At 66.8% G+C, this 25,370-nt stretch overlaps 8 protein-coding genes across 8 annotated transcripts; 3 read left to right on the top strand and 5 right to left on the bottom strand.

Moving 5' to 3' along the window:
• Positions 1–63: 63 nt before the first annotated feature.
• RHOBADRAFT_51180 (uncharacterized protein) lies at positions 64–2,578 on the bottom strand (the record flags this gene model as incomplete). Its single annotated transcript, XM_018415698.1, has 7 exons — positions 64–369; positions 439–607; positions 673–975; positions 1,054–1,079; positions 1,204–1,579; positions 1,662–2,181; positions 2,251–2,578. 7 exons carry the CDS (start codon positions 2,576–2,578, stop codon positions 64–66), a joined length of 2,028 nt encoding a protein of 675 aa, XP_018273352.1.
• Positions 2,579–2,798: 220 nt separating this feature from the next.
• RHOBADRAFT_51179 (uncharacterized protein) lies at positions 2,799–5,128 on the bottom strand (the record flags this gene model as incomplete). Its single annotated transcript, XM_018415697.1, has 8 exons — positions 2,799–2,944; positions 3,014–3,382; positions 3,463–3,918; positions 4,015–4,354; positions 4,421–4,473; positions 4,572–4,912; positions 4,987–5,032; positions 5,108–5,128. 8 exons carry the CDS (start codon positions 5,126–5,128, stop codon positions 2,882–2,884), a joined length of 1,689 nt encoding a protein of 562 aa, XP_018273351.1. The 3' UTR covers positions 2,799–2,881.
• Positions 5,129–5,312: 184 nt separating this feature from the next.
• Positions 5,313–9,734, top strand: RHOBADRAFT_51178 (uncharacterized protein; the record flags this gene model as incomplete). The annotated part of the gene is made up of 8 exons (XM_018415696.1): positions 5,313–6,188; positions 6,273–7,557; positions 7,667–8,310; positions 8,399–8,536; positions 8,601–8,752; positions 8,830–9,313; positions 9,398–9,576; positions 9,645–9,734. The coding sequence occupies 8 exons, from the start codon at positions 5,313–5,315 to the stop codon at positions 9,697–9,699; spliced, it is 3,813 nt and encodes a 1,270-aa protein (XP_018273350.1). The 3' UTR covers positions 9,700–9,734.
• A 675-nt stretch (positions 9,735–10,409) lies between these two features.
• On the top strand, positions 10,410–12,627 carry RHOBADRAFT_51177 (uncharacterized protein; the record flags this gene model as incomplete). The annotated part of the gene is made up of 6 exons (XM_018415695.1): positions 10,410–10,750; positions 10,835–10,911; positions 10,994–11,278; positions 11,351–11,417; positions 11,482–11,797; positions 11,878–12,627. 6 exons carry the CDS (start codon positions 10,410–10,412, stop codon positions 12,625–12,627), a joined length of 1,836 nt encoding a protein of 611 aa, XP_018273349.1.
• A 294-nt stretch (positions 12,628–12,921) lies between these two features.
• RHOBADRAFT_51176 (uncharacterized protein) lies at positions 12,922–13,203 on the bottom strand (the record flags this gene model as incomplete). The annotated part of the gene is made up of 2 exons (XM_018415694.1): positions 12,922–13,043; positions 13,119–13,203. Coding segments are annotated over 2 exons (207 nt in total), but the record flags the coding sequence as incomplete, so codon positions are not given.
• A 3,093-nt stretch (positions 13,204–16,296) lies between these two features.
• Positions 16,297–18,284, bottom strand: RHOBADRAFT_33485 (uncharacterized protein). The gene is made up of 8 exons (XM_018413115.1): positions 17,823–18,284; positions 17,439–17,697; positions 17,252–17,372; positions 17,085–17,173; positions 16,928–17,011; positions 16,797–16,869; positions 16,495–16,657; positions 16,297–16,421 (listed from the first exon to the last, which is right to left on the bottom strand). The coding sequence occupies exons 1-8, from the start codon at positions 18,267–18,269 to the stop codon at positions 16,347–16,349; spliced, it is 1,311 nt and encodes a 436-aa protein (XP_018273347.1). The 5' UTR covers positions 18,270–18,284; the 3' UTR covers positions 16,297–16,346.
• A 798-nt stretch (positions 18,285–19,082) lies between these two features.
• RHOBADRAFT_51174 (glycoside hydrolase family 16 protein) lies at positions 19,083–22,034 on the bottom strand (the record flags this gene model as incomplete). Its single annotated transcript, XM_018415693.1, has 11 exons — positions 19,083–19,288; positions 19,364–19,479; positions 19,565–19,757; positions 19,825–19,969; positions 20,047–20,128; positions 20,195–20,441; positions 20,509–20,577; positions 20,655–20,804; positions 20,930–20,964; positions 21,041–21,654; positions 21,735–22,034. 11 exons carry the CDS (start codon positions 22,032–22,034, stop codon positions 19,146–19,148), a joined length of 2,094 nt encoding a protein of 697 aa, XP_018273346.1. The 3' UTR covers positions 19,083–19,145.
• A 694-nt stretch (positions 22,035–22,728) lies between these two features.
• RHOBADRAFT_47955 (uncharacterized protein) lies at positions 22,729–25,335 on the top strand (the record flags this gene model as incomplete). Its single annotated transcript, XM_018415071.1, has 10 exons — positions 22,729–22,746; positions 22,969–23,047; positions 23,188–23,513; positions 23,588–23,662; positions 23,726–23,966; positions 24,067–24,223; positions 24,326–24,417; positions 24,500–24,633; positions 24,747–24,859; positions 24,969–25,335. 10 exons carry the CDS (start codon positions 22,729–22,731, stop codon positions 25,144–25,146), a joined length of 1,413 nt encoding a protein of 470 aa, XP_018273345.1. The 3' UTR covers positions 25,147–25,335.
• Positions 25,336–25,370: the final 35 nt, after the last annotated feature.

Below are 25,370 nucleotides of genomic sequence, written 5' to 3'. Positions count from 1 at the left end.
TGCAGAGCGGTCCAGGGTCAGGTGCCGACTCGTGAAAGAAGAGAGGAAGAGGACTGACGGCGCTCAGAGGGGAAACTCGGGCGCCGAGTCACGGAACTCCTGCTCGAACGCGGCCGCGCGCTCGTCGAACGCGTCCTCGCACACGCTGCACAGGCCCGACGCCTCGCTCGCGCCGCGCGCATAGCTCAGGAACGGGTGACCGGCGCGCATCGGCTTCCAGTCGGCGAGGGCAGTGCGCATCGCCTGGTACCAGCGCGCCTCGGCGAGCGTCTCGCCGTGCTCCTCGGTGCACGTCTCGCACTGCGACAGGTCAGGCGGCTTGAGAGCGCACTCGAAGGCGTGGATCTTGAGCGAGGCGGTCCACTCGGCCTGTGTGACGGCGAGTCAGGCCCCGTGACGCTCGAGAAGGGGCGACGAGGAGGGAAAACGACGACGCACGAACTTGTCCTCGTGCCCGGCGAGCGCCCTCTCGATCTCGTCCTTGAACTGGTACTCGAGGAGGCGAAGCATGAAGTGCTTGGCGAGGTACTGGCTGCCGAGCTCGACCGCCGTCTGGAAAGCGGCGACGCGCTCGGGGCTGTCGGTGCCGTCGGCGCTGGCCCACTTCCTGCAGGCGCCTACTAGGTCAGCTCGGGCGCGCAGAGAGAGTACGAGAGGAACAGGAGGACGCACCAGCAGATGGCGAGAGCGGCGACCGAGACGCTGCGCGACTTGAACTGCTTGGCGAGGCGAGCAACGACGGGCCAGTCCTCGCACTCGAGCTCGCCGATCGGGTCGCCGTCGTCGTGCGACATGTTGAGGAGACGCAGGAACGGCTTGAGGTGCGCTGCCGTCTCGCACACGTTGAGGTAGGTCGTCTTCGAGTCGGCGAGTCGCTCGGCGAGCACCTGGCTGCCGACGCACAGGACGGCGCGCGACACCTCGAGCACGACGACCGGGTCGTCCGACGTGCAGATGGTGCAGAGGTCGCCCATGCTGCTGGTGAGTAGCGAGAGTGAGTGGGAAGAGGGAGAAAGAGAGAGGCGGACAGGGGCTGCAAAGTCCATGTTCCACAGGGCCGTCCCGCCGCAATCGAAGACCTGCAGACGCTGTACCGTCAGTGATACGTCAAACAGGAGAGAGAGAGGGCTATGAAGCGGATCCTGAGCGAGGGAGAGACGAGCGCTGGGTTGCACCTCATGCCGCCGACTCGCGCGCACCGACCTCCTCCTGCACCGCCGCTCGCTCCTCCATCTGCGCCGCCGCCCCGCCGCCGCGTGCGACCACCTCCTCAAACCTTGCGACGACGAGCCGATGGTCGCTGCGCACCATCGCGTCCCTGCGTCCCTCGTCGCCCGGTGGTCGTCGCCCGGCGAGGTCCTCGAACGAGTTCTGCACGACGCCGTACTTGCCGACCTTCCACTGCGGCTGTCGCGGCGAGACGGGCAGCGTCGAGCTCGAGGGCGGGGCTGCTGAGGATGGCGAGGAGGAGGAGCGGGAAGGGAGGAAGGCGGCGTTGGCGTAAGGAAGGATAAAGTCGATGACCTTGGGCTCGTCTGACGGCGTGAAGCCGGTGAACGTGTTGAGCGGGCCGTATCGACTGCGGGCACAGGGTAGAGCGTGTCAGATACTCGTTGACGGGGAGGCGGACGAAAGAGCGAGAGAGGCGAGAGAGTGCGCACCTGCTGAGCGCTCCCGGACCTGCGAGCGCCGACCCTCGCACGGCGAGCTCGTGCCGAGCATCGTAGCAGCTCGTCTGCGCCTCGTCGGCCTTCTCTCCTGCTCCTGGGCCCGCCTCGTACGGGTACCGCCGCCCCGTCAACACCTGGTACCCGTCCTCTTCGGCCGGCGAGTTGAGGTCGCCCAGGACGATGGCGAGCGGCTCGGCGCTGCCCTCGGCGCGTGCTGCAGCGAGCTCCTCGGCGACGAGCCGCAGGATGAGCTTGGCGCTCTGCGTCCTCGCCTCGAGGCCGCGGTCGTCCCAGTGCGTGTTGGCGACGAGGACCTCGGCCGTGCCGTCGCCGCCCTGGTCGCGAAACCGGGCGAGCGTCACCATGCGGGGCTGCCCGGCGTCCCAGCCTTTCGAGCCGGGCTTAGTGGGCGTCGGCGAGAGCCAGCGGTGCGTCGTCGAGAGGAGGGTGAGGCGGGACCGGCGGAAGAAGATGGGGACGGCCTCGCCCTTCTCGCGCCCGTCGTCGCGACCTGTTGCCGTAGCACTCGGGTCAGCTACGCCTGTACAAGCTCGAGAGAGGCAGGGGAGAGGGGACGCACCGACGCCGACGAAGCCCCACTCGTCCTCGCCCAACAGCTCCCTCAGGTCGCCGAGCTGGCCCCACAGCACCTCCTGGAACCCGATCACGTCGAGGTCCTCCCACCGCACGAGGTCCATGAGCGCCTCGCGCCGCTCGGCCCACCGCCGCTCGCCGTACCGCTCATCGGCGCCGCCTGCGCCGGACGACCCGAGCCCGACCTTGGCGCCGAGCGAGAGGGCGCTCGAGAGGACCGGGTGCCGCGCGTGGTAGTCGTACCGGATGTTGAGGCTGCCGATGCGCAACTCGCGGCCGCGGGCGGGTCGTGGCGAGGCCGAGGCGAGGCTCATCGTGGTCGCGGGCGATGACGAGGATTGGCGGACGAGGAGGACGGCGCAGAGCGCGACGAGCGCGGCGATGAGAGCGAGGGAGGGTGTGTATCTGATGCGGGTGCGTGGTGTAGCGCGCTCAGCCATGCAGTGGCTAGTGGGCGAAGTGAAGGAGGAGCGAGCCGAGGTGGGGAGCGCGACGAGCGTCTCGCACTTTCAAGCTTGCGACGAGAGAGAGACTGCTGGTGTACACTGTGTTTTGCAAGTTGCGAAGAAGACACATCGTTCTACCAGGCCGGCCCGTCATCGTCACCTCGCTCGCGCTCACCGCCTGGGCATGCCGCGGCCGGGCATGCCGCCCCTGCCCGGGGGAGCCTGCTGCTGCTGCTGCGCACGACGACCGTCCGAGTGAGTCCGAGGCGCGCACCGAGAGAGAGGAGAGAGCGAGGGACGCACGGCAGATGACGGCGAGCGGACCGTCTCGTCGACGCTCAGGACGACGCACGCCGCCTCGGTCGCGCCCTCGAGCGCGTTGACCTTGACGAGCGCAGGCTCCCACACGAACCGTTCCATGTTGTCGGCAACGCCCATGCCCTTTCCGCCGCCAGCCTCCTCGACGTCGTCGTCGACGCTCACGCCGGCCCACGTGTCGCCGCGCGCGTGCAGCATGCGCAGCTTGTTGAGGACGTCGGTCGCGTCGAGGCCGGCGTTGTCGCAGATGGTGCGCGGGATGACCTCGAGCGCCTTGGCGTACGCGCTGATGATGAGCTGCGCCTTGCCCGGGAGCGTGCGCGCGTGCGAGCGCAGGTAGGCCGAGATCTCCATCTGCAGCGGCGCGAGGGGGGGGACGAGCAAGGGCGTTAGTGAGGGTGCATGGCGAGGAAGAGAGAGAGAGTGGGGCGCACCTCGGTCGCACCACCGCCGGCCACGACGGTGCCGTTCTTGACGGCGCGCCGGACGACCTGGACGGCGTCGTTCAGGCTGCGCTCGACCTCGCTGATGAACTGCTCGGCGCCGCCACGGAGCACAAGCGTGCACGTGCGCGCCTTGGGGCACCCCTCGAACAGGTTGTACCGCTCGGCGCCGATCTGGCGCTCCTCGAACACGTCGCACGAGCCGAGGTGCTCGTCGCGGATGTCGCTGCACGTGCTCTGGACGGCGCCGCCGACGGCGCTCACGACGCGCTTGAGGTCGTCGGTCGCGACGCGGCCGGCGCAGAAGATGTGGCGGTCGGCAAAGTACTGGGTCGCGAGATCGCCGATCGGGAGGCGCGAGAGGACGACGGTCGCGCCCGAGTTGGCGATGAGCTCGAGCTTGCGATAGATGATGGACCACTCGGCGTCGACGATGGCCTGGTACTCCTGCAGTCGGGCGAGACACGCGAGACGCCGAGGGAGAGGGTCAGTGACCCGGACTCGAGAGGGGGGAGGGGCAAGGGGAGGGGGAGAGAGACGCACCGACACCTGCTCGACGCGGACCTCGGCGTTGTCGCGCTCGGCCTTGAGCTCGAGCTCGACGTTCAAGCACAGGACCTTGGGGTCGAGGATCTTCTTGGGCTGCTGCTCAAAGCCGGCGTACGAGAACGTCTTCTTGAACGCGACGCCGCGCACGAGGAGCGACTCCTCCATGCCGCCTCCGGGCACCTTCTTGATGCCAATCAGGGCCGGGTCGAGGACGGCCGGGTCGAGCGTCTGGACGGCGTCAACGACCATCTGGGAGAAGAACGGCTTGGACGAGTGGATGAGCTTGGACGACATGGCCGTCGACGCGCACTTGAGGAGGAGCGAGCGGAAGTCCCTGTGCGACGATAGGCGTGTCAATAGGGGGGAAGAGAGAGAGAGAGAGAGGAGGGTGGGGACGCACTCCTCGTTGGACGACTCGACGGTGACGGCGAGCTCGTTGACACGGGCGACAGCCTGCAGAGATAGAGTGTGTAAGTACGTCGGCCTTGCAGATGTACACGCTCGACCCACAGAGGGCGGGAAGGAGCGCGACTCGAGACGGGCGGACGCACGAGCTGGGCGGCCTGGCGGTAGGCCTTGATGATGACGTGGGGCGACACGCCGTCCTCGATGAACTGCTTGGCCTCGCGCATGAACTCGGCGGCGAGCAAAGTGACGGACGTGGTGCCGTCGCCGACCTCTGCGTCCTGGGCGCGGGCAATGTCGACGAGGGATTTGGCGGCCGGGTGGACGACGTCGAGCAGTTTGAGGATGGTGGCGCCGTCGTTCGAGATGGTGGCACGGCCGTCTGCGCCGACGATGAGCTTGTCCATGCCGCGGGGCCCGAGAGTCGAGGCGACGGTGCCGGCGATGGCGAGGCAGGCCGAGATGTTGCTCAGGAGCTGCGGGGTGCCTGGGTGCGCGCGGGTGCGAGTCAGTGGGTTGGCCTGAGTGGCAGTGCGAGGCAGTCTGGTGGCTGCAGCTTACCCTGCGAGGTGTCGGTGCCCTCGCGGAGGACGAGCACTGTCGGGTTCTGGCGACGACGCGACGAGGGAGGGCGGGGTCAGTTGCGGCTCGTCGAGGGTGTGCGAGAGGGCACAGTGCGCACCATGGGCATGCGTCCAGCCATCTTGGTGCTGTGGTCGACGAGGTCGGGAGCGAGCTAGATGAAGCCACCGCGACGACGAACAGGGTCGACCCGCGCCTCCACCCTCCTCGCCCCTCGACCACCTCTAGCCGCCCAGTGCTGCACGCAGAGCTACTCGCCACCTCTGTGCGAGTACATCGAGCCCGCGCACCCCCCACCTGCGGCCATGAGCGACCCCGCTCCCCCTCCTCCCTCGGCCGGTGCCGCCGACCTCGACCCCAACAGCGCCCGCCCGGCCAAGGGCGTCCTCGAGGTCATGAGCCAGGCCGGCGAGCTCCTCGAGATCCCGCTCGTCGACATCTTTGCCAACCCGAGCGACGACGCCGTCCACGAGCAGCTCGTCGACCTCGCCCGCCTCCTCGACACGGAGCGCGCTCCGGTTCTCGCCTGGGTCCGCCTCGTCGACACGTCCTTCCTCCACGGCCGCACCCGCCACGCCCTCCAGTTCGCCGACCAGGCCCTCGCCGTCTTTGCCCGCCCCGGCGCCAACCCGCTCGACCGCGTCCCGATCCTGTGCCTCAAGGCCAACATGAGCCTCGCCCTCGCGCGCAAGGCCCCGAAACAGAAGCTCGAGCACCCGTCGACCGGGCCCATCCAGCTCCCGCGTGACCCGCACCACCCCGAGGCCGCGCTCGCCGGCGCGACCGTCAACAGCGCCGGCCGAGACGACCCCATGCTCAAGGGCGAGTACCTGTACCGCGCCGGCATCGACCTCGACCAGGCGGGCCACATCGACCCGGACAGCAAGGTCGTGCGCGACATCAAGGCCGCCTGGCTCCTCGCCCAGGGCCAGCACGACTACGCCCTCAAGCTGTGGGACCAGATCCTCGCCGACGAGCCGACCCACCTCATGGCCCTCATGGGCCGCGCCCGCATCCAGTTCTCGCAGCGCGCGTTCCGCCCGGCCCTCAAGACGTACCAGCAGGTCCTCACCCTCCGCCCCGACTTTCTCCCCGACCCGAGGATCGGCATCGGCCTGTGCTTCTGGATGCTCGGCGACCGCGACAAGGCCCGCAGGGCGTGGGAGCGCAGCATGGTCGTCGTGCGTCCCCCTCTCTGTCTCTCCTTCCTCGGCGCCCACCTTCCCTCGATCGGCCCGGCACTGACCGCTCGCCGCCGGCTGCAGAACCCGAACAACAAGTCGCCCTCGGCGGCCCTCCTCCTCGGCCTCCTCCACCTCAACGCGTCCAAGGACCCGCTCCACCCAGGCGGCTCGACGGCGCGCACGGCCGCCTACGCGCGCGGGCTCGCCCTCATCCAGGCCGCGTTCAAGAAGGACAACACGTCGGCGACGGCGGCCGCCATGGGCCCGATCGCGTCGCACCTGCTCAGCACGGGCGGGCCCCACGGCGCCGCGCTCAAGCTCGCCGAGCGCATGCTGTCGTTCGCCGACGCGCGCCTCCTGGTCGCCGAGGCGCACCTCGTGCGCGCGCGCGCCCTCGACGCCGACCCGCACTCGAGCGCGTTCGCCGGCGCCGAGCTCGAGCGCACCTACACGGCCGCGCGCGACGCCAACCCGGACCTCGTCATGGCGCACCTCGGCCTCGGGTCGGTCCACATCCGCCTCGAGCAGTTCCCGCAGGCGCTCCACACGTTCGAGACGCTCCTGCGCCGCCACCCGCGCTGCGTCGAGGCGCTCGTCGCCCTCGCGAGCATCCACGCCCACCTCGCTTTCACGTTCCACAGCGTGAGCGACGCCCAGGGCGCGCGCAAGAGCGCCAAGCAGGCGTACGAGCAGGTCCTGCGCGTCTTTGCCGCCGGCAAGGACAAGGGCTCGGCGGCGGCCGCGTCGGCGCTCACGGGCGAGGACCTGTCGGTCGCCAAGTCGGAGCGCGTGCGGGCCCTCGCCGCCGACCGCGACCTGTACGTCGAGATTGCGCGCCTGTGGGCCGACGAGGAGCCGAGCGTCGAGAAGAGCCTCCAGGCGTGGCTCCAGGCGGCGAGGATCGAGCAGGACCGCGCCGACGACGCGGCAGAAGACGCGGCGGCGGCGAGGGCGGCGGCGGCAGCGGCAGCGGCGGGAGGAGATGGAGAGGGCGCTGGCGAGGTCAAGGCCAAGGTCGAGGAGGGCGATGGCGAGGACGCGGTCGACCCCCGCATCCGCAACAACATCGGCGTCCTCTTCTTCAACCGCCGCAACGGCACCTCGTCGGCCGCCCTCGACCCGTCGTCGTCGTCAGGCGGCGCCGGCCACGGGCAGGCGCACCTCGTGCGTGCCCAGACCGAGCTCGAGTTCGCCGCCGCGAAGCTCGGCGCACAGGTCCAGGGCACGTTCGACGGCGGCGAGACGGACGCCCAGGTGACGTGCGTCGGCTTCAACCTGGCGGCGGTGCGCGAGGCGCTCGGCGACGTCGAGCGCGCAAAGGCCGAGTGGAGCGGGCTCCTGCAGGTGCACCCCGAGTTTGTCGACGGTGCGTCCCCTCCTCTCTCTCTCTTCCTCCTTCCATCTTTTTCTCGCGAGATCTGCGACGACGGCGTCGGTCTGGCCCGTGAGCTGACACCGTCCTCCTCGCCCCGCAGCCAAAGCCCGTCTCGCCCTCCTGGCGCTCAAGACGAAGCAGCCCGAGCAGGCCCTCATGGCCGCCACCCTAATCAAGGAGGGCCTCACGTCGAACCCGAGCAACGTCGAGTTGCGCGCCCTGTACACCTACTTCCTCATCGAGACGGGCCAGTCGGCCGTCGCCATCAACTTTGCGCGCGACACGCTCAAGTCGGTCGCCCGCCACGACGTGTACGCCATGTGCGTCGTCGGCACGCTGTACTACCAGGACGCGCGCGAGAACAAGCACCCGTCCAAGGAGGCGCAGCGCGACCGCGCCGCCAAGTACGTTCGCGCCGCCGAGTACTTCGACAAGGCGCTTCAGCTGTCGCCCCAGTGCGCGTTCGCCGCCCAGGGCCTCGCCATCGGCCTCGCCGAGGGCATGTTCGGCAACGGTCCCGCCGAGGCGGGCGCCGCCGCGACCTCGGGCTCGTCGTCGTCGGCCGCCGCCGCCGCCGCCGCCGCCGCGCAGCCGCTCACCGAGAGCCAGGCGCGTGTGCGCAACTCGCGCGACGCGCTCAACATCCTCACCAAGGTCAAGGAGAGCGTCAACGACGCGAGCGTGTACGTCAACATCGGGCACTGCCACTTTCTGCGCAGCGAGTTTGACCGCGCCATCGAGAACGTGCGTCCGCCTCTCCCTCTCTCCCCTCTTCCGTCTCGTTCCCTCGAGCGGGTCGAGCGAGTCGCTCATGTCCCTCTCCCGCTCGCAGTACGCGACCGCCTCTCGCCGGTACCTGCACGGCAAGAGCTCGTCCGTCCTGTGGTACCTGTCGCGCGCCTACTTCCACAAGGCCGAGTCGGAGCAGAACTTTGCGGCGCTGCAGCACGCGATCGAGTTTGGGCAAAAGGTGCGCCCGCCTCTCCCTTTCCCGCTCGCTCGGCGCCGGTACTCACGTCGACTTTGGCTCGCAGGCGACCGACCTGCGCCCGTCCGACCTCGTCAACAAGTACAACATGGCGCTCTTGAAGCAGACCGGGCTCCACATCCTGTCGCAGGTCGCCATCGAGAAGCGCACGTCCCTCGAGCTCAAGGCGGCGTACGAGCACCTCCAGTCGGCCCAGATGTGCGTCCTCGGCCCTCTCTCTGTCTCTCTCCCTCGCCCTCGACGCCGACTGACTCGGGATGCCCTCCCCTGCACAGCCTGTTTGAGGAGCTCACGTCGGCGACGCCCGACCCGTGCCCGTACCCTCGCGACATTGTCAAGTCGCGCCGGTCGTACGCCGCGTCGCTCGAGCGGCGGTTCCAGGGCATGCTCGACGCGCAGGACGCGTACGAGGCGACAGAGGCGGGCAAGCTCGAGCAGGCGCGGCGCGCGCGCGAGGAGGAGCAGCGCCGGCGCGACGAGGCCGAGCGCGAGCGGCTCGCCGTCATCCAGCGGCAGGCCGAGGCGCTCGCCGAGCAGCGCAAGCGCATGCGCGAGGAGGCCGAGCAGTGGGCGGCCATGAGCAAGGAGTGGGTCGACAACGACGACGACGACGAGGGCAAGAAGAAGCGCGGCGCGGGCGGCGGCGGCAAGAAGCGCAAGAGCACCAAGCTCAAGGGCGGCGACGACGACGCGTTTGGCGAGTCGGGCAGCGACGACGACGAGGGCGCAAAGCCGGCCAAGAAGAAGCGCGCGAAAAAGGTGCGCCCGCCCGCCCGCCGCGCTCGTTCCCCTTCCTCCCCTCCTCGACCCGGTCTGACCTCTCCTCCCCTTCCGTGCGCGCAGGACAAGGAGCCCAAGGCCAAGAAGGGCGGGCGCAAGAGCAAGGCGGTCGAGGCGGCAGGAGGAGAAGGCGGCGACGCGCGGCCGATGGACCTCGACGAGCAGTACGACGAGGACGACGAGGACGCGCCGATCCGGTCCCGGCGCCGCAAGACCAAGTCGAGCGGGCTCGTCAAGTCGGCGTGCGTCTCTCGTTCTCTTCTCGGGCTCGCCGAGCAGGGGACTGACCCTCTTCTTCGCGCGCCCGCAGCGAGTTCATCCAGGACAGCGACGACGACGACGACGAGGGAGCGGGAGAGCCGTGAGGGTCGCGTGCAACGAAGGGACGCTTGCCCACCTGTTGCTGGCTGTGATGCGCGTCAGGCGAGAGAGCGGGGAGGTCGCTATCGGCTTGTCGGGACGGCGAGGCTCCGCTCTTGGCGAAGATGCTCGGCGGAGGGGAGCGAGTGGGAGAGCTGCACCGCCTTTGCTCGTCGTCTCTCTCGTCCTTGGTCCACCTTTGCTGCTCGAACACGAGAGCAAGCCGCTCAGCTACACGCCAGCCAGCCTCGCGAGCCGCCGAGCACATCTCGGACTCGGTCCTCCACCTCGAGGTGCGTTCGGCTTGCCCTCGCCGCTCTCCCTCCTCCCGTCCCCCCCTCGCCCTCAAGAGCTGATCAGTGCGGTGGTGTGTGTGCGCGTCGTGCAGGTCCACGTCGCCGACCCAGTCGTTCCGCCCTCTAGCGTCCGCGCTCCCTCTCCCCTCTCCTCCACCCCGCCTCGGTCCGCCGTCGCCGTCGGCAACTCGCCCTCTCGTCCTGCGACTCGCGTCGACTGCGCCGACCTCGCACAAGCACGCCCCTGTACCGCCTCGACCCGCCGCCAGCTCGAGAGCTCCACACCTCGTCGCCGTCTATCGCCTCGCTCAATCTCGCCGGTCCCCCACGTCTCGGTGAGCCCATCTCGTTCAGGCCTGCAGAACCTCTCACGAGCACAGCTGACCTTGGATGTGCGCATACGCAGGCCCGTCGTCCACATGGTCCGATCCAGCCTGTTCTCGCGCCGTAAGGACACGATCAGCGTCTCGGTCCTCGAGGACACGCTCTTCCTGCACCCGCCAAGCTCGCCCGCCTCGCCGACACCGCGCACGTCGGACGAGTTCGCCAACCAGGAGCCGACGCACGACCCGATCCTGCACGGCCAAATTTGCCTCGTGTGCACGGCGCCGCGCAAGGCGCGCAGGATCCGCGTCGAGCTCGTCGGCCGCGTCACCCGGCACGGCGGTGACGGGTCGCACAACTACGAGAGCTCGGTTTCGCTCGACAAGCACCTCGAGATCGACTTGCACGGCGAGCGGCTCGAGACGGGCACCCACACGTGCGTCGACCGCTTTTCCCTCTTGTCCGTCTCTCCTTTTCTGAGCGGACGAGCCTGACTCTTAAACATCGGCTCGACGCACAGCTACGACTTTAGCTTCATCATCCCGAGCTCGACGGCGGTCGGCGAGCGGTCCAACTTTGGCACGGTCCGGCACACGGGTGAGCTCCTCCTTCCCACTCGTCTTCTTCCCTCTCGCCCGCCCTCTGTCTCTCGACCCTGACCCTCTCTCGCCTCCTACAGTCCGCGCAGTGCTCGTCGGCGTCGGCTCGTTCCAGGACCTCGTGTCGTTGCCGCGCCCGATCTACCTCATCGCCAACCCGGCCGCACCAGGCGACCTCCCGTCGGGCCTCGAGATTGACGTGCGCCACACCCAGTCGGAACTCGGGCCCATCTCGCTCCACATCTCGTCGCCGCACCTGACGGTCGCGAGCCTCATCTTCTTGAGCGTCTGTTTCGAGCAGCCCCCCGAGGGCATGAAGATCATGTCGGTCCAAGCGTTCGTTCGGCAAGAGTTCGAGATCCATTGTGCGTCGACGCGCTCTCTCTCTCTCTCTCCTTTCGCGGCGAGGCGTACTGATACTGCTCCCGCACCCGCAGATTCAGACGAGCAGGTCCCCGTCAGCAAGCCGCCGCTGCAGCGCAAGCTCCTCTTCTACATCGACTCGTGCGTCTCTCGCTCTCTCCTCGTCACTCCTTCTCGCCAGGGTACTGACTCGAGCCACTCACAGGTCTACGCCTCTCGCCCACTCGACCGACGACCTTCTCGACCGCGACCACCTGTCGCGAGGCGCACCGCCTCCTCTCGCCTACGAGCCTCGAGCGCTCCTCCCGCAGCCGCTCGCTCGCCTCGAGGGCGGCAAAGAGTGGATGTACGCGCGCGTGACGCGCATCCCGGACGACGACTCGGTGCGGCCGACGACGCTCGAGGGGACCGACACGCCGATCCGCGTCAAGCACCAGCTCGTGTGCCAGGTCCGGTACCGCTTCAAGGGCAGCAGGAAGGATCAGGTCCTCGAGATGGCGAGCGCCGTCACGATCGCGTCGGTGCGTCCGCGAAATCTCCCTCGTCGGCATCGTCTCTCCTGCCGGCGGTCACTGATTCCTTGTGAACGCCTCGGTCGCAGTGTTGCTGCCTCACGTCGTCGCTCCTCCTCCCCGAGTACCGCACCCGCCATCACGCCTCGTCGCACCTCACCGGCTCGTCGTCCCTCCCGTCATCCGGCTTCGCGACACCCTCCTCCCGCTCGCGTTCGGCCTCGCCCGGCCCCGACGCCGCCCTCTCGTCCCTCGCCTCGGGCTCGTCCATCGGCGTCGACTCGCCGACCGGGTCCATCACGCCGTTCCACCGCCGGTGTCTCTGCAACACGCCGCTGCAGAAGCTCGTCGACCAGGAGGGCGAGCGCCTGTGCGGCGCCGCAGCCGCCATGAGCCAGAGCCGCTCGCGGTCTCGCGCCCCCGGCGACGCGCCAGGCCGCAGCCGCAGCAGCTCGCGCACGCTCCTGTCGCCGCCGTCGTCGTCCGGGTCCGGGACGCCGCTCGGCTCGCGCTCGCGCTCGACGAGCGAGCTCCGGCTCGCGCCGCTCGGGGTCGAGCACGACGAGGCGTCCGAGCGCGCTCGAGGGCGGGCGCGCGACGTTGCGCGACGGGCCGTCAAGGCGGGCGAGACGTACCCGGTGCCGCGCGAGCCGTACTGGGGCCGGGGCGAGCTGGGTCCGTGCGGCGGTGGCGGCGCGGCGGGAGAAGGGGCGGGCATGGATTGGGAGACTCAGGCGGCGGCTCTCCGGCCGATCAGGGCCGTCGAGGTTGGGACGAGCAGAAGCTTGGCGGCTGGCGGAGGTGGTCCCGTCGGGCGGCAGGTCGTTGTCGGCGCGTGAGCGGGCGAGCCGAGCCCGAAAAGGCGCAGCCCACAGTGGCCCCTTCTACCACTTTTCACCTTTCGTTGCAAATAGACATACGTCGTTCTGTGCACTCTCGAGCTTGCTGGCGAGCGCGATCGTCTCGAGACAGCGTGAGAGAGCGGCACGAGCCCGCAACTCGGCCTTCTCAAGTTCCTCGCGAGCGTTTTCTACCTCGACAGCAAGCGCGAACACACCGGGCACGTAGCGGAATCGTGCACAGACACTCTCGACACGTCTCTCGACAGCTCGCTAGGCAGGTAGTGCTCGTCGAGAAGGAGATATCGACTCGATGCAGCTCTTGCGTCGCTCGTCTAAATCTACTTGGCCGCCGCCTTGGCAACGTACCGGCTTCGAGAGCGGAGGCGCTCGCCGTAGAACCACAACAAGGGAGTCGGCGTGGGTAGGAGAGGGGCCGTCAGTCGAGGTGGAGGAAGGGGGGGTCCGAGCGGGAGAAAGAGAGAACGGACCGAGGGCCAGCCGATGATGATGGCGACGGCGGCGAGGATGGTGCAGCCCCAGCCGTAGCCAATGCCGTCGTACATGTACGTCGCGAACCACGGTCCCTCTCGAGCCTGCTGGCGAGGCGAGAGAGCTTTATCCTCTCGAGAGCGAGAAGAAGTCGAAGAGCCGCAACTCGGCCTTCTCAAGTTCCTCGCGAGCGTTTTCTACCTCGACAGCAAGCGCGAACACATGGCTCCATACTAAGCACCCACTTTCGTGCCCCAGCATCGAGCGTCGCCGTCATCCGCGAGAGAGAAAGAGAGAGCGCGAGCAGCAAGTTTCCCTCGAGCGCTCGGTCCTCGCCCGCACTGGCCACAAGCGGGTGTCCAGCTCATCTAGACGTCTCGAACTGACGATAGAGCAAGACTGAAGCCCCGAAAGCGCAGCGTGGCCAGCTCAGAAGCGGCGCGGTCCTGTCGCTCCGCACAAAGACGGCGACGCCGAGGGTGCGCAACTCCCTCCTCGTCGCAGGGAACGGCCTCAGTCTCGAGTGAACGTCTCGCTCGGCCGATCGAGAGCAGAGCGGAGCCGAGAAGAGCAGAACTGCGAGCTCGAGCGCGACCCTCTCCTGCTCGTCCACCTTCTCGAGCGCAGAGTCGTGAGTCAGACCTCGTCTGAGGGTCCTCGACTCGGCTCGATCCTTGAGCATACGTCTCGATAGGTCGATCGAGAGCACAGCGGACCCAAGAACAGCAGAACTGCGAGCTCGAGCGCGACCTTCTCCTCCTCGTCCTCCTTCTCGAGCGCAGAGTCGTGAGGCTGACCTCGTGGGAAGGTCCTGGACTCGGCCCAATTCTCGAGCATCCGCCTCGATAAGTCGTTCGAGAAGAAAGCGGAGCCGACAGGAGCGGAGCTGCGAGCTTCTCCTCGGCAGCTCTCGTCTTGGGAAGGCCCGCTCGGACCGCCCCTGGACCTGCTCTCTCTTTGCTCCCTGACGCTCTCTGTTGACCGACAATGTACTCAGAGTGGTTCGAGATGCCTCCTGCCGTTGTCTCTGAACCGCAAGGACGGAAAATGGGGCAGAACAGGGGATCGTAGCAAGGTCGTAGCACGTGCTGCGAAGACGCTAGGGGAGGGAGGCTCGAGCGATTCTCGCGCGTTTGCTTCTGCCGGGACGTTCATGGCGGGTCTGGCTGCAACGGCTCAGAGGATTGAGGAAGGAGAGACCGCAAGCCAGCTGGACGCAAGAAGAGCAAGGCTGCGGGCTCGAGCGCGACCTTCTCCTCGTCGTCAACCTTGCTGAGCTCAGTCGTGAGCGCGACCTCGTAGGAGGGTTCTCGACCGGCCCCAATCCTCGAGCATACGTCTCCATAGGTCGCTCGAGAGCAAAGCGGTCTCGACAGGAGCAGAACTGCGAGCTCGAGCGCGCCAATCTTGTCTTCGTCGTCGCTCGCAGCGCAGAGTCGTGAGGCCGACCTCGCATACCGCGCTCTGACGGGACGCTCCGCCCGTAGGCCACATCAGACGGTCTCTTGGGCATCTCAGCTGCAGTCCAGCGTGGCTTGGGCGACCGTGAGCGAAGCCAGTCTGGTTCGAAACGCAGGCTCGACGGAGCTCATTCTCGAGCACAGCGCTCTCTGCACGGTCGCCGCGCCCGTGGTTCTACTCACAAGGGCTTCTGAGTGTCTGTGAGCAGGCGTCGCTCGCACTCGGCCATGCGTGAGGAGGGTGAACCGGGCGCGAGGAGGCGGGTCGACGTGGCGCGCGCGTTCTCCTCGGTTCGCTTTGGCTCGCTCTCTCGCCTCGGCTCGTCGCACTTACGGCGCGCTCCGGTGCTCAGGCATGCAGTGGAAATAGCTCGAGTCGCTCGTGACCTTTGCGAGCCGGTGCGAGCAGTGGAGCGAGGGGGAAGAGGGCGCGAGGGAGGGACCCGATGCGGGCGGCGTCTTTTGACCTCTCTCTAGCTCTTCTCTCGCAGCTTCTTCTGCCTTCTCTTGACTCGCAGTTGGTCACTGCGAGCTCGGAGCAGCTCTCGAGCCCCTTACCTGGACTACTTTCGACTGGAAGCGAGAGGAAGGGAGCGAGTCCGTCTCCTTGAGAGGTGGTTCCGGGTGGTGCTGTTCTAGCCACTTGCAGTGCCTCTCTCTTTCGCCAAAGTGGCTCGACTCGAGCTCAGTGAGGTGCTCGACAGGTCTGCTTACGACCGAGCGAGAAAGAGTAGCAACTGGGAGAGAAAGAATAGCAGCTCTCGCTTTGAAAAGGCTAGCTTGGTTCTCTCTCTACCTCCTTGCACACGGTCTCTTTTACCTTGTCTCGACTCGAAGTTGGTCAGTGCGAGCTTGAAGCAGCTCGCGAGCACCTTACCTGGACTACTCTCGAGTCTGGCCGAAAGGAAGAGAGCGAGAGACTGTGCTTGGAAAGGTGACCTCCGGGTGGTGCTGTTCTAGCTCCTTGCAGTGCCCCCAGTTCTCGCTCGAGTGGCTCGACTCGAGTTCAGTGAGGTGCTCGACAGGTCTGCTTACGACTGAGCGAGAAAGAGTAGCAACTGGGAGAGAAAGAATAGCAGCTCTCGCTTTGAGAAGGCTAGCTTGGTTCTCTCTCTACCTCCTTGCACACGGTCTCTTCTACCTTGTCTCGACTCGAACTTGGTCAGTGCGGGCTTGAAGCAGCTCGCGAGCACCTTACCTGGACTACTCTCGAGTCTGGCCGAAAGGAAGAGAGCGAGAGACTGTGCTTGGAAAGGTGACCTCCGGGTGGTGCTGTTCTAGCTCCTTGCAGTGCCCCCAGTTCTCGCTCGAGTGGCTCGACTCGAGTTCAGTGAGGTGCTCGACAGGTCTGCTTACGACTGAGCGAGAAAGAGTAGCAACTGGGAGAGAAAGAGTAGCAACTCTCGCTTTGAGAAGGCTCGCTTGGACCTCTCTCTACCTCTTCTCTCGCTCGTTCTTATGTTCCCTCTCGACTCGAAGTTGGTCAGTGCGAGCTCGGAGCAGCTCGCGAGCACCTTACCTGGACTATTACAGCCTGGCAAGCTCGGCTAGTGCAATGCGTGCGGCCCTGGATCCTCGGAGATTGCACCGCCGCTTGTCGGCATTCCCCCCTTCCTCTACCTCGACAGCAAGCGCGAACACACCGGGCACGTAGCGACATGGTGCACAGGCATCTCTCGACACGTCTCTCGACAGTTCTCCATGCAGGTCGTGCTCGTACAGAAGGAGAAATCGACTCGATGCAGCTCTTGCGTCGCTCGTCTAAATCTACTTGGCCGCCGCCTTGGCCACGTACCGGCTTCGAGAGCGGATGCGCTCGCCGTAGAACCACAACAGGGGAGTCTGCGTGGGTAGGAGAGGGGCCGTCAGTCGAGGTGGAGGAAGGGGGGGTCCGAGCGAGAGAGAGAGAACGGACCGAGGGCCAGCCGATGATGATGGCGACGGCGGCGAGGATGGTGCAGCCCCAGCCGTAGCCAATGCCGTCGTACATGTACGTCGCGAACCATGGAAAGAAGCAGCCAGCCATGCTGCGAAAGCAGATCGTGGCTGCAAGAGCAGATGCGGCATGGAGAGTGTACCTGCAGGACGAGAGAGAGAGAGAGAGAGAGAGAGAGAGAGAGAGAGGGAGGGAGAGGGAGAAAGAGAGAGATTCCATTTTCAAGTCGCCGGTCGTGAGCGGGTGCTCGGGCGCTGAGCGAGAGAGTGAGGCGGACGTACAGGTCGATGAGGTAGCTCGTGCTGGATTGGAAGATGATAATCATGGAGAAGCCGACAAGGACGAGGCCGACATCTGCGCGAGGGAGAGTCAGCAGGCGGGGAAAGGAAGGACGACGACGAGGGGGACGGACCCGGGAAGATCCAGTGGATGCGCTTCTCTGCGCCCCAGCCGTACATGAGGAGGCCGAGAGGGAGAAAGATGCTGGCGGGAATGACTGAAAGGGGAGGAGGAAGGGTCAGGCTCGAGGCGAGGAGAGAGAGCGGGCGAGTTTGGGCAAGGCGGCTCACCGAGAGGAAGACGGAACTCGGGTCGGCCTTTGCCCTCCTTGGCCGTGAGCTTGCGGTAGATGACATCGAGGTATCGTGCGCCTCCTTGCCTGCGTGAGGGAGAGAGAGTCAGGCGCCGGGCCGAGTTGCCACGTCACGACCGTCCAATCGAGTGAGAGTGGGCTCACGAGGCGATCATGAAGCCGAGGGCGAGCGAGAGGTAGTGCAGGCCCGAGATGCCGACCGACTGGCCGTAGACGCCACGGTAGATGGCCGAGGTCGTCGTCAAGACGAGGTAGATGGTGCCGTCTGCGCGCAGCGACGAGGGTGAGCGACGGCGCTCTCGTGCCGCGAGGGAAGAGGAAGAAGACGCACAGATGAGGCTCAGGTAGGCGGTGAACAGCTGAATGATGGGCTCGGTCGCGATGAGGGCGAACGGGCGCAGCATGCCGTGGACGACGACCGATCTGTACGACTTGCGGCCCGACTTGACCTCGTGAATCGTCTGGACACGGTCCGAGTCGAACGGGAGGCCCATGCTCTTCTTGATCGCGGCCGCCTGCTGACGAAGGAGGACGGGCCCGTACGTCTCGCGCAGCCCGAAGAGGCCGATGAGCTGAACGAGAGCCGAGAACTGCAGGTGTGACGGATGCGTGAGTGACCGTATCGCGACTGGGGCTCGATACACAACGTTGAAAGGGAAAGGAGGGCGAGAGAAAGAGGGAGGTGGGGAAAGAGAGAGGAGAGAAGGCGACGCACGATGGTGGTCGAGATGAAGATCCAGCGGTAGCCGTCGTTCGGGACCTTGTCGACGATCCACGCGCCCATGACGGGTCCGAGTGCAGGTCCGAGAAGCGGCCCGAGGCTGTACAGCGCCGCGCCTTTGCCTCGCTCCTCGGCTCGCCACAGGTCGGACAGGACGCCCGCCCCGACCGACAGCGGCGCGCCGCCGCCGAGCCCGGCGATGAAGCGAAACACGATAAAAGCCGCCTTGTTGGGTGCCCAGGCGCACACGAGGTTGAAGATGAGGTACAGGAGGTTGGCGAGCTGAAGAACCCGGATGCGACCGAAGATCTCGCTCGCCGGGCCCCAGAACAGCGGGCCGACGGCGAACCCGAGGACAAAGATCGACACCGTCATCTCCTGCTCGAGGCTGCTCGTAATGTCGAGCTTGGCGGCGACCTGCCCAGAAGCTGGCGCCATCATTGAGGACGAGAGAGGTCTGCGGGCGAGGCCAAGAGTCAGTGCGAGATCTCCTGTCCGAGCGGGATGGACGTACGCAAGAAGAGTGAAGCCGGCGACGCTGCAGGAACGAGATTGAGTCAGGCGATGCTGCGAGTCGAGGGCGAAAGAGCGAGAGGGGACGCGCCAAAGAGTCGCGAGCGTTCTCCTGCCCTTGGTCCAGTTGAGCGGACACGCCGGGTCGTCCTTGCCCTTCCAATCCACCACGATCGTGTCCTCGTCCGCCTTGTCGCCGTCTCGCCGCCCCTTCTCGAGGTCGCCCGCTGCGTCAGCCGACCTCGCCGGCGCCGACTCGTCCTTCTTCCCTCGTCGCGCGCTGCCGCTCCCGGCCCCGCCGGTCGAGGCGGCCTGGCCGTCGTGGAGGGTGATGGTGCTGCTGCGGCGGTCGATCGGCGTCCCAGGTGCGCTCGAGTCGGCCGGACGCGAGGTGGAGGTCGAGTGCGAGTCGCGCGAGGTGGGCGAGGGAGGGTCGACCGGTGGTGGTGGTTCGACGCCCTCGATGGGGCCTATGGACGCCTGGGTGACTTCTTCGTGAGCTGGCGGCATAGCTCGAGCCGGTGCGAGAGCGCGAGAGGCGGGGAAAGGTCGTCGCTCTCATCGGCCGTCCGCCGTGCCGAAGGGTCGGCGCCGGCCTTCCCGCGGGACGTCCATTTTCGTTCGCAGAGCAACCGTCTGCTCTCTCTTGCACGCGGTGGTCTCGCAGAGAGAGAAGCTCGACAGAGAGAGGACGGCAACGGCGCGCAGGCTCGAGCGTCTCAAGCGCGACGAGAGACGAGGTCCAACGAGAGAGGTCTGTGCATTGCGAGAGTTGCGAATAAGGAACAAGAAGGGTCTATCGGTCTACGAGTCGCACGTCTGGATGAGACGGTTCTTGGGGAACTCGCGGCCGGCGTCGGCGTACGTGACGACGAGCGGGTCCTGGTACAGCTTCGGGTTGCGGTTGATGTAGTCGACCGTCGGGTTCTCCTTTGGGTCGCAGCCGACTGTGTGCGCAAGGGAGCCGTGTCAGGTCGACGATCCTGAGAGAGAGAAGAGACGAGGGAGAGGGGAGGACGGACCGGAAATGTGGTCGCTCGGCTGGTACACTCGCACGTAGTCGATGCGGAACTTGGACGGGAAGTCGAGGTTGTTGTAGTCGATGACGCCAAAGTTGGGCGACATGGCGAGGTTGAAGCTGAGGTCGAGGAGAAGGGGGACAAGGTCAGGCTCGAGGCGGCGAGGCCGAGGGAGAGAGAGAGGGGAACGAGCGCGCGACGCACATGATGTACATGGGCTCGGCCGTGACGAGTCGCTGCCCGATCTGGGCCTCCTTGTTCGGGCCCATGGCCTTGTCGCTCAGGCGCCACATCCTCTCGCCGCCCTGCTCCCACGTGATGGACCCAGTGCCCCACCCGTCCTGCTCCGACGGCGTGTACGCGACGCCGTACGTCTGCATGTTGTCGGTCGAGTTGTCTGCGCGCAGAGATGAATGTCAATGAGGCACACGAGAGAGAGAGAGAGAGAGAGGGTGAGGACGCACAGGTCGACGAGTCGGTCAAGCACAGGCCCGACGTGACCTGCTGCGTCGCGCCGCCGAGGTACGTGTTGCCCGGGCAGTCCTCGGTGAAGTACTCGACGTACTCGTGCGACGAGTTGATGACGCGGTAACCCGGGTTGAACGGAGCCTGCGCGAGGTCGGCGAGGTGAGAACAACTCCTCGAGCTCGACGGCGACGACGAGGGGAGAGAAAGATCGGACGCACCCATTGCGCACTCATCGAAACGTGCCCGAGGCCCGTCGCAGGCTCGACCGTCGCCTCGAGGATGTCGATCTCGGCGGCGCCGCTGCACGAGAAGAGGAGGGTCAGGACCGGCTCGGGCGAGGAGAGGGCAAAGACGACGGCGACGCACCGGCCCTTCCACGTGCCGTTGGCGTACTGCGGGCCCGGGTGGTCCGTCTCCTCGGGGCACGTGCACCGCGAGAAGCGCTGGCCCGAGAGCCAGCTCAGGTCGTCGTCGTGGTACTGGTCGCCCTCGGACGGGTCAAACTCGGGCAGCCCCGTCGCCGGGTCCGTCTGGTTGGGGAGCGTGCCGACGTCGCACGTGTCGTACACGTACGGCCACGTGCCGTCGAGCGAGCCGCCGTAGCCGGCGCGACCTGCGTGGGCGGCGACGTGCGTGAGCGAGAGGGCGCAGAGGAGGTAGGGGAGGACGGTGGGACGGACCGAGGTTGCTCATCATCCAGGCTGCGGGCCACAAGCCCGTCACGTGCGTGTCGCCGGGAAGAGAAGCCGCTGCAGGTGTGAGGAGAGAGCCGTCAGGGCTCGTTCGGCGACTCGAGGGAAGAGGGAAAGGAAAGGGGTCGACGTACAGACCTCGATGTACCCTCCCACGAAGCAGAATTTGTTCCACGACTGAAGCATGCCGCCGAGATAGCCCATGTTGTGCGAGTCCTCGAGCTCCTCCTTCGTGAGCTCGATGACGAGTCGGCCGCCCTCGGTGTAGATGTTGCCCGGGTCGTCTGACGGCGAGGATCGAGGAGGAGGGAGGGAGGATCGTGTCGAGATGATGGGGGAGGAAGGGAGCAGAGGAAGGTGCGTCAGGACGAGGACAACCTCGACGAGGGGCAAAAGGGAGGGGACGCACGCCACTCGACGTCCTGCGTCTGCCAGTACCAAAGGCTGTCGAGGGAGAGAGAGTCAGGACGTGTCTCTCGAGAGACAGAGAGGCGAAGAGAAGAGCGAGAGAGGGACGGACTCGACGGCCTCCCAGTAGGGGTCCATGCCCGGGTAGAAGAGGCGCCCGTCCTGGTTGAACTCGTCCGAGAAGACGAGCTGCATCTCGGTGCCGTCGGCCATGGTGCGCTTGAGGGCCGCCTCGGGCGTGTCCTGGTCGATGAGGCCGCGAAAGTTGGGCAGGTCGGGCACCTGGCCCGAGCCGTTGGTGCCGCCGATGCCGGCCGCGCCGAAGCGCTCGGGCGTGAGGCTCGTCGCCCAGTTGTAGATGGGCCACCCGGCAAAGACGCCGACGAGCGCGGTCGCGATGACAAAGATGGCGACGAGGTTGAGCAGGCCGAGGAAGCCGATGCCGAACACGCCGTCGCTGCGCGAGTTCTTTGGCTCGACGAGGCGGTGGTCGGGCCCGACGCGTTCGAGCTTGGGGCCCGGGTCGTGAAAGTCGTCGTCGGCCTCGACCGAGTCGTCGTGGTACAGCGAGAACTCGTCGGCGCCGAGGTTGTACCGCGCGAGGGACGACGTGCTCGACGACGGCGAGGCGCCGTTCGGGACGCCGAGGGTCGCGCCGTGCAGCGACGGCGGCGACGACGCGCTGTGGACCGACTGGGACGAGCGCAAGAACTGCTGTGTCGGGACCTGCGGTAGGGAAGCGGGAGAAGGTCAGGTTCGGGCTCTGCGTTTCTCGAGTCGACGAGCTCGAGGAAGACGCGACGGACCCATTCTGCTCGGTCGCCGCGCATGGCCATGGCCTGCTCCTTGCCCATGGCGTGCGTGTACTCGTCTGCGAGGCTGGCCGAGCTCGTCTGGGCGCGCAAGAGGGCGGCGCCGTAGGGCGAGTGCAGGCCGCGAGGGCTCGAGGGCACGGCGTAGTGGCCGTCGTCGAACGGGTTGGTCGTGTTGCTGTTCTCGCGGCTGCGCGAGGTGGTGATGGAGCGCTGGCGGAGGTGGCCCGACGGCGGGGTCCAGGCGGATGAGGCACCGCCTGGTGGAGGGCCGGCCAGAGGGTGGTCGGGCATGGCGAGGGGAGGGGGACGACGCGGAGGGCGAGCCGCGGTCGGGTGCGCAGGCGAGTCGCACGAGTCGAGGCGAGTGGATGGGCGAGAAGGAAGGGAGGGAGGGAGGGGTCGGGCAACGAGGCGCGGACGTGCTCGAACGGCGACGCGATCGAGAGTGGAGGGAGCTGCGGCGAACGGAGCTGGGCCTCGCGACGAGGGCGGCGGGGTGGTGGTGGTGCACGGGAGCGAGTGTGGGAGGGGACGGAGAGAGAGAGCTCGTCGCCGAGAGTCTCGGACAAGCCCAGGAGCAAAGCGTTGGCGGCGCGTGCGTTTGTCGACCCCGCATTCTCATCGCGACCACGCCAAGTGCTCGCGCCGCAGCCTCGCAAAGAGCTGGCGCGCTTGCTCTGTAGCTAGCTCGCACCTTTGGACACGTAGGGATCCAGCGAGCCAGCAGCGAGCGTTCGAGAGCGGCGTGAAGAGCGAGTCGGCGTCTCGGCAATTTTGTCGACCGCAGTACAAGTTGCAGACTGGCTGCGCTGCCGGCTCGAAGCTCGTGATCATCAACTCACGGGTTCGAATCAGCTCAATGAGCGAAAGAGCGAGCGTAGAGGGGCGTTGGAGGACTCGGCGGCGAGCGACGACGGCGACGACCTTGACCCGCCTCTCGCTCCTCCTACACCCTCAGTTCCGCCCTTGCGACCAGCTGCACGCCATGTCCGACGATGACTTTGTGCGTCGAGCCTCTCACTTCTCCGGCACAGGGCAGCACTGACGAGCCTGCCCCGCCGACAGATGATGGACGAGGACGAGGTGCGTCAGCTCTCGCCAACAGCTCATCTGGCCGCCGTTGCAGCTCCCTGAGCTGCTCGGAAGGCTTCTGCTCGCCGACAGCGAAGCTGACCCACCCTTGCTCGCGCCCTTCCCTCGGCCTCCTTCCGCCCCCACCTCGCAGGACTACGGCTTCGAGTACGAGGGATCCGACAACGAGGAGGACGTCGTCGACGTCGAGAACGAGTACTACACCGCCAAGTGTGCGTCCCGCTGTCCTCTCCAGGCGCCTCAAGCCGCGTCTCGACCTGACCCACCTCCTCCCTCCTCCCCGACCCTGCCTCTCCTCCTCGCCCTCTCGCCACCGCGCCGCCTTGCCCACACTGTGTGACATGTGCCACAGCCCAACGCGACACGCCCGATACGGCCCTCGCCTCGTTCCAGAAGATCGTCAACGACGAGACGTCGCGCGGCGAGCAGGGCGAGTTCGGCTTCAAGGCGCTCAAGCAGATGACCAAGCTCACGTTCAAGCTCGGCCGGTACGACGAGGCGCTCGCGCACTACAAGACGCTCCTCACCTACACCAAGAAGGCCGTCACGCGCAACGTTGCCGAGAAGGCCATCAACCGCATCCTCGACTATGTGAGCGCCGACACCGGCCTCGGCCTCGACAAGATGCAGGAGTTCTACGAGGTGACGATGAGCGCGCTCGAGGAGCAAAAGAACGAGGTGCGCCCCACCTCTCGCCACGGTCGTCGACTGCGCGAGCGCGAGCTCACGCCTCGTACTTCCTCCCCTCGCAGCGCCTGAGCACCAAGACGAACCTCAAGCTCGCCAAGCTGTGGCTCGACCGCCGCGAGTACGCTCGCCTCAACAAGGTGCGTCCCCAGCTCTCTGGCTTCCTTGAGAATCGACTGCTCACCTGGCCCCCTCGCCCGCAGATCCTCAAGGAGCTGCACGCCCAGTGCGCCCCCTCGGACGACGGCGCCGACGTCGACTCGTCCAAGGGCACGACGCAGCTCGAGGTGTACGCGCTCGAAATCCAGATGTACGGCGAGATGAAGAACAACAAGAAGCTGCGCGAGATCTACGAGAAGAGCCTCCGCGTCCGGTCGGCCATCCCGCACCCGAGGATCCAGGGCGTCATTCGCGAGTGTGGCGGCAAGATGTACATGTCGGAGAGTGCGTCCTCCGTCTCTCTCTCTTGCGTCACGCCCGTCGTCGGCGGCGTCCTCGTCCTCGTCGACTTGACTGACCCCTCGCTTCCCGCTCGCGCCCGCAGAGGACTGGGGCAAGGCGCAGATCGACTTCTTCGAGGCGTTCAAGGCGTACGACGAGGCCGGCTCGCCGCAGCGCATCCAGGTCCTCAAGTACCTCGTCCTCGCCCACATGCTCACCGAGAGCGACATCGACCCGTTCGACAGCCAGGAGACCAAGCCGTGCGTCGGCTCCTTCTCCCTCTCTCGGGCGTGCACTCCTTCAGGGACTGTGCGCCCTTCATTGAACGGGCAAGGCATTGACCCACTCGCCCTCGTCCTCAGGTACAAGAACGACCGCGAGATCTCGGCCATGACGGCGCTCGTCGACGCGTACCAGCGCCGCAGCGTGCACGAGGCCGAGAAGATCCTGCGCAGTGCGTCCCGCTCTCTCTTATTCTCTGCGTCCTCGCGCCCGTCCCTGACGAGGTCCGTGCACCCCCTCCCCCTCGCGCGCAGCCAACCGCGAGACGATCATGGACGACCCGTTCATCCGGGGCTACATCGACGACGTCCTGCGCTCGTTGCGCACCCAGTGGATCCTCGAGATCATCAAGCCGTACACGCGCATCGAGGTGTCGTACCTCGCGAGGGTGAGTCGGCGGTCGTCCTCTTGCGCAAGGGCGGGCTCGAGACGCCTCGCGACTCCCGCTCGACGTCGACGTCGCTGTTGAACTCGACTTACACCTTCCTCCTCCACTCGCAGCAACTCGGCATCTCGGACGAGCAGGTCGAGGAGATCATTGTCGCGCTCATCCTCGACGACAGGATTGCCGGGCGCATCGACCAGGTCACGGGCCGCCTCGACCTCGACAAGCAGTGCGTCAAGCTGTCTCTCTCTTCCTCTCTGTCGCTCGACCCGTCGCTGCGGCGGCTCGAGCGGCTGGGCCAACGGCGCGGGACTTGACGCTCTCTACTTCTCGCGCAGCACGGCCGTCGAGACGCGCCGGTACCAAGCCCTCGACAGCTGGACCGCCCAGCTCACGGCGCTTCACACGCAGCTCATCAACAAGGCGTCCCAGGCGGGCCAGGATCGCAGCGGGCCTGGCGGATCGGTCGGCGCTGCGCCGTGGACGACGGGCGGCGCGAGCGAGGTCTGGGCTTGAGCCTCGGGTCGCTTGGCGGCACCTCGGCGGTGCTCGTCAGGGAGGGAGAACGAGGGCGAGGGACAGAGAGGGTGCCCGCTTGTAGCTGTATGTAGATCTCGCTTTCGTTCCTCGTCGTCCTCCCCTCGTTCGTCCCCCTCGCGCTCTCTCTCTCGAGCAGCACTCGCAATTGCAGTTTTCGATACCCGGATCGCTCTCGTCTCGTCCCTCGCCGTCGCTGCAGA

Source organism: Rhodotorula graminis (genome assembly GCF_001329695.1).
Source record: "Rhodotorula graminis WP1 unplaced genomic scaffold RHOBAscaffold_2, whole genome shotgun sequence".
Lineage (NCBI taxonomy): Eukaryota > Fungi > Basidiomycota > Microbotryomycetes > Sporidiobolales > Sporidiobolaceae > Rhodotorula > Rhodotorula graminis.
Note: the sequence above shows the minus strand (reverse complement) of the source record. Positions and strands in the feature narration are given on the sequence as shown.